This window comes from Alnus glutinosa, chromosome 8 (genome assembly GCF_958979055.1).
Source record: "Alnus glutinosa chromosome 8, dhAlnGlut1.1, whole genome shotgun sequence".
In the NCBI taxonomy this organism is placed as follows: Eukaryota; Viridiplantae; Streptophyta; class Magnoliopsida; order Fagales; family Betulaceae; genus Alnus; species Alnus glutinosa.
Genome location: NC_084893.1, coordinates 8,488,602 through 8,500,081, shown reverse-complemented (window position 1 = coordinate 8,500,081; position 11,480 = coordinate 8,488,602). Strand labels below are relative to the sequence as shown.

The 11,480-nt window shown below is 34.5% G+C and overlaps 1 protein-coding gene across 1 annotated transcript; it reads right to left on the bottom strand.

Annotated features, from left to right (window-relative positions):
• Positions 1-1,317: 1,317 nt before the first annotated feature.
• LOC133875358 (PLASMODESMATA CALLOSE-BINDING PROTEIN 3-like) lies at positions 1,318-6,092 on the bottom strand. The gene is made up of 4 exons (XM_062313470.1): positions 5,741-6,092; positions 5,101-5,340; positions 4,962-4,995; positions 1,318-1,999 (listed from the first exon to the last, which is right to left on the bottom strand). Exons 1-4 carry the CDS (start codon positions 5,790-5,792, stop codon positions 1,681-1,683), a joined length of 645 nt encoding a protein of 214 aa, XP_062169454.1. The 5' UTR covers positions 5,793-6,092; the 3' UTR covers positions 1,318-1,680.
• Between the last annotated feature and the right edge of the window lie 5,388 nt (positions 6,093-11,480).

Genomic DNA, 11,480 nt, shown 5'->3' with positions numbered 1-11,480 from the left:
AAAAAAGTGGGGGTTAAAAAGTTAATTTTAGATGGGATATTACATAAAATTTAGGAGCAATTTCAAAATTTTGAGAGGGCTTTTCTGGGGTATGTTAAGCCCATTGGTAGTCCATGGGCTTGGGATTTATGAAGTCGTAATTTGCTTTGAGATTGATGTTATCATGGAATTTATTCTCCTCAAATGGTTTATAGTTTAAGAAAATTTAAGCAGTAGAAGTGTCAGAATGTTTTCGCGCCCATAAATTAATTAGAAATAGAATAGAATATAAATCTGACAATTTATCCCCACCAACGTCAAGACAAAACAAGTGACAAAGCTTCACATGCTTCACAGTCTCATAATTCATTGCAAAAGAAACAGGATGAATATCCACATTATAATATTATTTAATCTCCACAATACATGTTTAAGTTGGGCTTTCATTACAGGCCAGATCAGTTACTGTATTTGTTTTAGTACATGTGCTGCAGTACTTTCAACGTTTTAGATTTATTTCTAAATTTTTTATAAGAAACTGTAAAGTGAAAACATTACAGTTACTGCTGTAGTTTTTTTTTTTTTTTTTACAACTCCTACTCCAAATAAGAAAATAAAAATGAAATGACCAACCATACCGGTAGTCAAGCGTTCTCTACTAAGCTTCGTTGGAAAGCCTTGAATGGCTTTGTCGAGGTAAACTCAGATGCTGCGGTAGATAGAAATAAAATGAAGATGAATATTGATGTTATTATTAAAAACAACATGGATGAAATACTGACTACGCTATCTGAACAAGGACTCTCTCCAATTCAATTGTACTGTAAGGGATCCGGTTGGTTGTATTTTAAAGGCAGAATTATCCTTTCACATTTTAAGGACAATTATGCCCTTTAAATACAACTTACTATTTGTACTGGAGGGGGTTCAATTGCACGCTATCTAAGCCATATGATTACATAATTACATCTGATATTGCAAAATCCACTGCAATATTTGAATTGAATTTCTATAGAGTGATTCTAAAAGGTAATGATTTCCAAATAGTGAATACGCTTAAAATAGATGGGCAAAATTAAAGTAAATATGATTATCTCATTTGAGAACACTCAAAGAAGATAGACTAGACTGCAAAAGTGACATATTAATTATGCTATCCGTAATTTAAATGGTACGGCTCACTGACTTGTTAAGGAAGCATTATATCTTAACGAGAAGCAAAGTTTTCTTGAGAAAACCCCCATGTATTTTAGATGTTATCTTTATGGAGCAACATACTTAATTGGATATTTATAATATGTGCTCGATTAAAAAAGAAAAAAAAGTGTTCTCCACTAATTAGGAACATGAGGTGCCTAATTCTCATTAAAATTAATAAAATACGAACCTTACAGATCTAGATGTACAAAAAGAGAGAAAATAAAAGAGGTGGGGAGAGAGAAAGAGAGAGAGAGAGAGAGAGAGAGATTGCCATAGTCCCATTAGCAACACCACAATACCACCAAAAGGAATCAAAAGTCCACCTTTTACACCAACTAGGAGGGAGAAGAAAAAAACAAAACCTAGGCAAGATTGTCTTTAGACGAACACCTACAAAACAACAGCAGACTCACATGGATAACCACCTGTGGACATTGAAATCCAGCATAATCTCTGACAACCCTACCCCACCACCATCACAGCCACTCCTTTTTTTTCTCTTCAACCCCACCGAAGCATCAAGGCTGTAAACAACAGGGTCATAAAGAAAGAGAAGAAGGTAGTAGTGTCTAAGAGTCTAAGCCCACCGTGACTCTCATCTGTATTGATGCCAGCTCCTGACGGCCCTACACCAATCCCTCCTAGCACTCCATTTGTAGGTGTTGCTGTGTACGGACTGGTTGTTGTGGGCGTAACAGTTGTAGGTGTAGTGGTGGTGGAAGGAGTTGTGGTTGAGGGTGTGGTGGTGGATGGTGTTGTCGTCACGGGAGTCGTGCCGGTGCCGGTGCCGGTGCCAGTGCCGGTACCGGTGCCTGCAGTGCTGTGTGAAGAAAAAAAAGAAAAGAAGCAAGATTCATCAAGTCAACCTCAAGAACCAGAAATCCAGAAGCAAGCACATCCTCAAAACTTCAACAAAAACATAGGTTGAATTGAAAAACATTGAAGAATGTCAAAGACAGAAGCTAAATAAGTATTAAATGCTCATTAGCTCAAAATACTGAACAAAAACGACATGGCAAGTTTGAAATATAAACTAGTTTAAGCTTTGTTAAATCCAACCTTACTAGATGTTGGAAGATTAGATTAACTAATCGGACCTTTTACAAACCAATTGGCTTTTAAGAGGATTAAGGCACATTCTAGTTCATTTCTATAAGAATATGGAACTTGTATTCAATCAACCAAAAACCACCAATTCACCTGGTCTTCAAATGTTTGATACATTTCCTCTAATGCACTGAGAAAATAATACAAAAAATTATGATGAACACAAGGGTTATGTCACATAAATGGGTACCTTTTGTTGGTAAATACATGAAACACCAAATAAGAGGTTTTTTTTTTTTTTTTTTTTCCATGAAACCAGTTTTATCTTTCGGTTTGAAAATAGTTGCAATTCCTCCAACCAGATTCTCATTTGAACTCAACTAAAACACAATTATAGACGTCATGTTTTACTAGCATGTTTCCTGCACATTACATTATTTTCAAAGATCAATAATATACTATTGGCCCCACTTAAAGAGAATTGTACAAAAAGTTAACATGATTGATTTTAGCAACATTATTTTGCTTGCGGTTCAAGATTACCAACACTTTAAAGGAAGAACTCATGGCAAATAGTAAGGTCCGTTCAAGGTTTGTGACTTAATAATAACAATTTTAAAATTTGCAATTTGAAAACGTAATTTTTAAAAAAGCAGTTAAGTGTTTGACAAAATCACAGTTTACCCTTTAAAAAAGTATGTTTTCAAAAAGAAAATACCACATTACCCGTGATTTGAAAAAATAGATTTTGTGCATTTTCAAATCACAATTTTTTTTAAAAGTGCAATTTCAAACAATTCATATTCTGTAAATTGGTTTAAAATTGTTTTTTTTGTCTATAAAATCGCAATGTCAAACGTACCCTAAATAGGTAAATGCATAATCTTCTCCTGGCAAGATTCAAGGTAACTAAATTATCTTAACAATGTCCACCAAATACACGAATTGCACAAGGGGGGCAAAAATTAGCTACAAACTTATTTGTAGCTAATTCAACCAACCAGTTCAATAAAATTACATGTGTTTTTAAAGTATATGAGAAGCACAGGACAAGATATGAAGTTATGTGTATAGATTAAGCTTCTACGAGTGCGTTTGAAATTGCGATTTCGTTGAGAAAAAAGTACGATTTTAAATCAAATCATAGAAAATGAATCGTTTAAAAACTGCGCTTTTAAAAAATTGCAATTTGAAAACGCATAAAAGCGCTTATTTAAATCGCAGGCAATGTGATGCTTTTTCAAAAACGCAGTATTTTAAAATGTTAACCTGCGATTTTAAAGGCCAAACTGCAATTTTGTCAAACACTTAACTGCATTTTTAAAAATCATTTTTTTCAAGTCGCACATTTTTTAAAATCGCTATTTTGAAATCGCAAATTCAAACAAAACCTAACTTGAGATAAATTTGAGGCCATATTGAATTTTATCCAAAAAGGGTTTGATTGAGTTGGGTGAATTTTTAGGAAAGGAGAATGACTACAAGGAGTCCCTCATAAATATGGTGGAGAGGGACAAGACATGCACAACCCACGAGACATGTCAAACTTCAAAAAGTAGGCTCAAATCTCGAAAAAAAATGCCCATCCCAAGCCTATGAAGAAACACCAATCACACAAAATAATTGCCCCGCTATCAAAGGGGAGAGGCAGTAGCACTGTTTTTAAGAATTTACCGTGAAGAGGTGTGTACTAGCAGAGCTTATAGCTGGACACAATCAGCTGTTTTTGATGGCCACAACTTTTGACTCTGGAGGTCCCCTATTATGTTATGGCATCGTAGGTTCGTAGCTTACCCAAGGCCAAAAAGGTCTTTGTCAAAAATGTTACTCTTTACACTGTTTGATTCTTGCAAGATTAAAGTAAAAGGCATTGGATCCCAACCATAGTGGCATCTTTTTGAGAGAGTGAAAAGAAATAGCTACAGTATACTACCACCAATAAATGAGCATCAAGTCAGGAACATCATGATGCACCTAAAGCACTATAGTCAAAGGACAAATAAAAACACCATATTTGTAAAGGAAAAGGAGGGACCTAGTTGCATGCTAAAAACCACCATTTAAGAAGGTATAGAGCGTCTAAAAGAGAAAAAGAAAAAGAAAAAGAAATGAAAGAATGATGGAGACTTGAAATGAAATCTTATCAAAAGCTATCCTTTTCAAAATATTAAAAGGAGAGAGATGCTTATGCGAACGGCTCAAGGCAGAGTAAAGGAAAGGGCTCTATACAATGGAATCTTGATAAGGCAGCAAAGCGATGGGGAAAAAACAAAAAAAAAAAAAAAAAAGCTCAGCTTTAGGCAAGATCAAATTTGTTTTTCTTTTAATCCTGAGTTCTATCTTTGTTTTTTATTCTTTTTGGTTCCCACTGATTAGTTAAACCTAACTTTAAATTTAAAAAAAAAATCAATTATATTCGGTTCGGTCTAATTTAGGAATCACGGTAATTTTAAACGTTTTCTTATGGCTTCTACAAATTTCTTAATCCAGATAGATATTCTTTAACCAAATGTTGACTATGTCACTAAAGTTAGCTTCATAAGGTAGTGAAAATAACGTAGAGATGATGTAAATTTTAAATAATGTCACATCTAACGGTCATCTTTTACAAGGTAAAGGACCCGCCACCACATCCAAACAAGAAAAGGAAAGGGATGAAAGAATAATTAATAACCACATATATACTCAATTGAGTTCATGAAAACTAATCAGAAGACAGGAAAGGACGTGTTTACCTGGCGCTGGAAGGGAAAACACAACCAGTAACACCTGTAAATTTATCAGCAGAAAGAAAATAAGAAGAGTGATTTTCAATTTCTTTTTCTTCTCCTTCGTATGTAGTGTAAAAAAGAAGATTGAGGGCAGCTTAATTACTAGGGTCAGATACAGAAACTGCAGCGGTGCCAGCAAAATCACAGGAGCCTTGAGCTTGACCCTTCTTTTGGAAATAGCTGTTAACAGCATAGGAGCAGTGAGCCCTAACACTGTTGGGGTTGAAACAAGGTCCGTTTTGATGGATAGGGTTGCAGTCAGCCCCAGCTCCACATGCATAGTCCAGTGTCTTCTGGAGGACTGAGTCACTCGTTCCCTCCTTGCAGACACACCATGTAGCACCTGATCAACCCAATCCCCCCCAATATAAAGGAAAAGTAGATCAGCCAGAGAGAGAGAGAGTACAACTGAAAGAAATGGAGCTCATCTGGGTTCTGAAATATATTTCTACAAAAAAAAAAAAAAAAAAATCTGTACTGAAAATTGAGAGATCGATTTAAAGAGAAGAAGAAGAATAAGGTTTGAAGTTCCAAAAAAATTAAAACCGTTTCTGGCCCATATTTTTGTTTACAAACTGAATAGAAACAAAATCTGTAGCTAGTGAGTAGTAATGTGATGAGAGGGAAATAATGTATGCAACCTACATAATAGAGGAATATAATACTTAACAAATGGGCCAATTTTGATCAGAAACTGAATTTACTAGGCGCATTCATAAGGTATAAAAAGGAAAGGAGCTTACTTGAATGGCCAGTCATGGCCAAGAAGAGCACTAGAAAAGCTAAAAGACCCATGTTTAGTTAGAAGAGGCCTGCCTCAATGGTGCTTGCTGTGTTTAGAGAAGAAAGCCTGACTGTCTGCTGATGCAGTCGACACTGAGTGAGTGAGAGACAGAGAGAGAGAGAGAAGGATGGAATGGGCGTGGTGGCAAGAAGTGGCGAGGAGGGGAATATCTAGACAAAAAAATAGTACTGCATGTAAGTGTGATGTAGACGCATGGAGGGTGGGATGACAGTGGCGCTGCTGTGTGTTCGGTGTCGGCTTGTGACTTGTGAGTGCTCTTTTGTTTTTATTTCCTTGCTCTCCCTTACGTATCCGACTGTTTATTTTTCCCGAGCTTCTTTACCCTTTCTCGAGGAGGAAAAACAGTTTGAATGTTTGATTGGGGCCACGCGTGAGCTAAAAATATCTAGAAGTGTGTGAGAGCATTCTCCTCAAATTTATAGCCAAAATATTTAAAATTAATTCTTTTAACTATTATTTTTTTAAAAATATCTACATCAAACTCCTCCGCATTTTAACTATTCTTTATTATTCTATTTAAATAAAAATAATAATAATTTTTAAAAATAATTGCACCACTAATTTTTGAGATTGGTCTAAATTACGAATCATTTCATGTAATACAAAAAGTTCATGGAAAGATCTTGTAGTAAAACTATAATGAAAAATACTAGGGGTACTTACAAACTCTTACAAACAAAAGTTTACAAACTGACATAGCATCTAGGTGGCATTTTATCAATTAAAAAACTTAGTCACGTAAGGTTAATGTTTTATTTATCAAATTAGAAAACTGACGACGTCACAACAGGGATCCCAACCCAGACTCCGACCACCGTCGACGTCGCCGCAGGAATCCCAACCCAGACCTCGACATTTCCCAACCCAAACCCCGAGTTCTCAACAGTTTCCCGACCCAGATCCTAACAACCCATGTTCATCGCCAAGAAAATCAAAAAAAATGAGACATAACAAAAAAGCACACTGGCCGGATCTGAGATCCAACAAACCCACGCTGGTGTGCGTGGGTTTCTGGCCAGAGATCCAGCCGGAAACCCACGCACACTGGCGTGGGTTTCGTTGGTCCGGCCGGAAACCCAAATCCGTCCAAAGATCCAGCCTTCACGAACCCAGTTCCGGTTGAGCATTGAGCGTCCATTCCCGAACCCAGGTTCAGCCGGAAACCCACCCCTATCGTCGTTCCCTTGCTTCATCCTCGCTGACCATTCTTCGTTCTCGCCGGTGAATCTGGGTTCAACCGGATCTACTGGTCGGCCGGTGTGTTGGTTTTACGACGGTGTATGGGCTCAACGGGCCGACAACTGGAGGGGAGAATGGGGACTGTAGGGGAGAATGACATTTTTGTATTTTAACATTTATTTCATGTAAGACGTCACATGAGTTTGTAAACTTCTCTTTGTAAAGGATTGTAAGTACCCCTTGCATTTCTCAACTACAATTACAAATCACTCTCTTAAACCGTTTTCCGTCCACCAAGTTAGTAGAATCCGTTAGTTTGTCACGTCATATTAATAGTAAGACAACATCTAAATACCATTTGTATTGTAATTCACTGACGGTCTTTGTGAATATAAAACGGGTTCAGGAAGTGATTTGTAATTATAGTTTACCACAAAAAGCTTATATAAACTTTTTCTACCATAACGAGTGATTCGTAATTTCGGCTAAACTTAAGGACTAGTTATATAATTATTCCTAATTTTTATAAGAACATAACATAAACCGGAATTTTAATCCCTCTAATAAGAAATAAGCACATAATTTCTTATTCACAATCGACAAAATTTATTATTCCCAAATGTCGTTCCCTCTCCTCCGCCAGCTCCCAGTTCCTGCGCCAAATGCTTCCCTACCTTGAACAAAATGTACCTTCGGCTCTGCAGCACCGGGAAAAACGTAAGAATTTCGATGCTTCGTGGAATATGTTCTGGCCTCAGAGTTTATCTTAAACCTCCCATTAACCCATCACAGCCTTTTGACGTCAATGGTTGCAGGTCCGGTTCAACTGCATTTCTTCCTAGGGAAAAACTTGCCATTTTGAACACTGGAGATAACCTAAAAAGCCGTTAAGTTCATAATTTGGCAGTGCTCAAGGAAGTTTCAACCTCAATTTTTAAAGTAAGCAAATACCCAACGATTTTCTCTAAATTTTGGGAACAAATTACCTTTTACTTCTTTATCTAAAAACACATTATAATAGATTTTCTTAAAATTTCTATATCATTAAAATAATTTTTTTTTTTTTAATTCCATAAACTCTTTCATTTTCTCCCTCTCCTCCATCTTCTTTCTCTCGTCTTTTTTCTTTTCCTCTTCATAAACTCTTTGCTTTTTCTTTGATGGGGTTTGTTATGAAGCTGATTCAAATGCATAAGTTATACCCATGTGTTAGACCCATGTGTTGGACCTATGTGTTGGAACAAGTGGTTTATATTCTCTTTGATATAAAGAATAATATGAGAATACTAGTATAATATTCAGTTAGCGGTGCAGTATTTATAACAAAACCCAATTTTTATTTTATATTTTTTAGTTTTTATTTATTTTAATAATTTTATGAATGGTATTTTTGTCATTAGGGAAATATTGACATTTTTTTTGTTGTTTAAGGGAGACAATGACACAATTAATAGTTTGGGAGAACATTGACAATAAGGTAATAGCTCGAGGGAATTATGTGTACTTTTTTCTATATTATAATATATTTTTTTAAAAGAAAAATTAAAAAAATACCCTCCAAAAATCATTGCCAAAATGAAGCCTAAACTTTAACTCCATTATGTTTTCTTTCTGCCCACACAAAAAATGTTTAAACTTTTTTAGATCCCCTGGAAACTGGAAAGTCCTTCCACATCCTCGGCCTTTCCTCTCTTTCCCTTTAACCAAATAAAAGAGTATCAAATTTTATTTTATTTTTTTTTGTCTATTTCTCTATCCTCCTACCCAAAATATTCTTATTGTATAAACCCAACCGAAAATATCTTTCACATTTAAATATTAATTTTAAAAGTAAGTTTGCCGTGGTTTGATTAGATTTCACATACCTAATGATATATGTGTTATCGTGCGATAAATATATTACCACGTCATTAAAAAAAAAAAAAATTATACGACATAACACTATGAACATCTTTACATGCAGCGAAACAATATCTTAATCATAAAATAATCTATCTCAATATTTACCTATTCTGATTTCTTGGAGTACTTTAATACTCACTATTCAGTTTTATTTATCTACACCAAATGGAATGCAAGAAATTAAAACAATTGAGAAGAATTTGAAGCTACGTCGAATGCGCAGTTGCCCGTTTGGTAAAAGCTACGTCAGACGCGCATGTGCCTAGACAAGATGCAGGAGAGCAGGGTTGCTTGTTCTGAGAAATCTACAGTCATCACTTTCTTAATTTCAATGGTACTGGAGGAGATCTCAACGCAGAGGATTTGTTCAGTGATATTGAGTAGCTGTAACATCCTGAAAAAAAAAAAAAAATTAATTTTAAAAATAGGAAAAACTTCACTTCCAAGTTCCAATGCCTAAACTTTCATCACACTACATTCAACGAGGTTTTGAGAAAAACTTTGTTTTCATTTCGTTTTATTCTTGGAGAAAAGTTTCCTTTACGTGAGAGTAAGAATTTGGTGTATAAAGAGCTTTGAACTCGGGTGATTTTTTCTTATTCTATAATTGATAATGAATTTCTTCATGATCGCTCATGCATGTAGACATACGCCACGTAAAGGGAACTGCGTAAATGTTAGTGTTCTTGTGTGATTGTTTTTCCTTATTTACTTTAATTGTAGTATTTTGTGATTCCATAATTAGAAGAAATCATTTCACACTACATCATGAAAGATAATTGCGCCTGATTGGCATGTCTTTGTATTTAATCATTGTGCTCTCCATCTCTATATAATGTTTTTCCTTTGGTAACTTAATCCTTTGTGGTGTAATATCTTATGCTCGAGAATCTCAACATTTCCTGCAAGAATCTGGGAATCTAGGGATTTACTTGACAACCGCTCGACTGAAGGTCAAACGGTTTCCTCAGTCGAGCTGGACCATAATGGTCCGCTTGACTCCGCTTGACCCTAGGTCGAGCCATATCTTCTGACTCTATAGTGGTGATGTGAACATTCTCTAACAAGAAGTTGATAAAAGACATCCTAATTCTCTTTAATTGTATCAAATAAATTGTTGTATTAGGATCCTCTCCAGAATCGGAGAGTATCTGGTCGTTTATAATGTATGGGCATTTTTTTAAAAAAAAAAACAAATATAAAAAAACAAAAATACTCCTGCATTATAAAGGACTGGATACCAATTTTCTAGAATTGGACAGGATCTGTTTCCTAAATTATTAGAGTTAACTTAATAAACGTCTGATTAATGACTTTTAATAAATTGAAAAAAAGAAAGAAGAAGAAGAAGATAGGTCTCGTAAGTTAAACTGTTTGAGATTAATGATGGTAAATTTCATAAGTGTGACTACATAAAAATACAAGGAATTTAGAAGAAGATAGGTATTATAGTTGATTTGATTTGATTTACTATTAACTCAGAATTTAGAAGTATAAAATAAATTTTCATTTTCAACTAAAATGAAAATATATTTACTTAAATGGTCATGAGGTGTTTTTAATCACATGCACTAACAGCATTTTTATTGGGCTCGCCAAAACGTTTAGCAAAAATGTGTAAAAAATTAGCCCCATCCAGCTGGTCATTTTAGCTAAAAAATAAAAATAAAATTGGTAGCTGCTATGATGCTTAACAAATTTGCTTTGCACCGGGAGCTCAACAATGCATAAATAAATTAATAAAAAAAATCAATCCGATTCTTTTTTTCCTTTTTGAAAATATTGAAAGCAAATAATTAAAATAGAGAATGAAATGCAAGTGCTTTGAAAAAATGGGTAAGTAATATATATATATATATATATATATATATATATATATATATATATATATAAAAAGAAAAAGAAAAAGAAAAAAAAAAAAAGGTGATTATTTAGCTAAAATTTACTGTGCTAAATGTGAATGCTCAAAAAATGCTAAGAATCATATGTATTTTAGACGTATATCAATTTAATAAATTAGATTAATAGTTTGGAGGACTTTTTTTTTTTTTTTTTTGGTTATATATTTTGTGATGCATTTGAAAGCGGTGGATTATTTTTGAGATGATCCTATTAATTTGGTTTAACTCAATCTAACTCCGAGACTGTTGGCAACTTCTAACTAGGGAAGTCCAATTCCAACCCAAATTATTATTATTTTTGTTCTAGAATGAACCCCAACTTTTTTTTTTTTTTTTTTTTGAGTTTATCTTATAGAATTGTCCAAGTCAAATAACATGTTACATGATGAGCAAATTAAATTGTAGTGTGCATTTGACTATTTGAGATTGAGAATGTGGGGTGGAATTTACACATGGACCCGCATCTCAATAGAACATGTCATATTTTTTCATAAGCAATAAAAATATAATTCACCCAAAAGGCATGCTTAGTGGATTATAGTCATTTTCTATCTTTAAAATCCAAAATGAAAAGTATTGTTGTCTTCAAAAAATAGATTCAGTTTTGTTGGTACAGTTTCCGGTATGATGTGAATCTGCACGTTCCTTTGATGTTCTTCACGCTTCTTGATAATTCTGCAAAACAACAAAACCTAG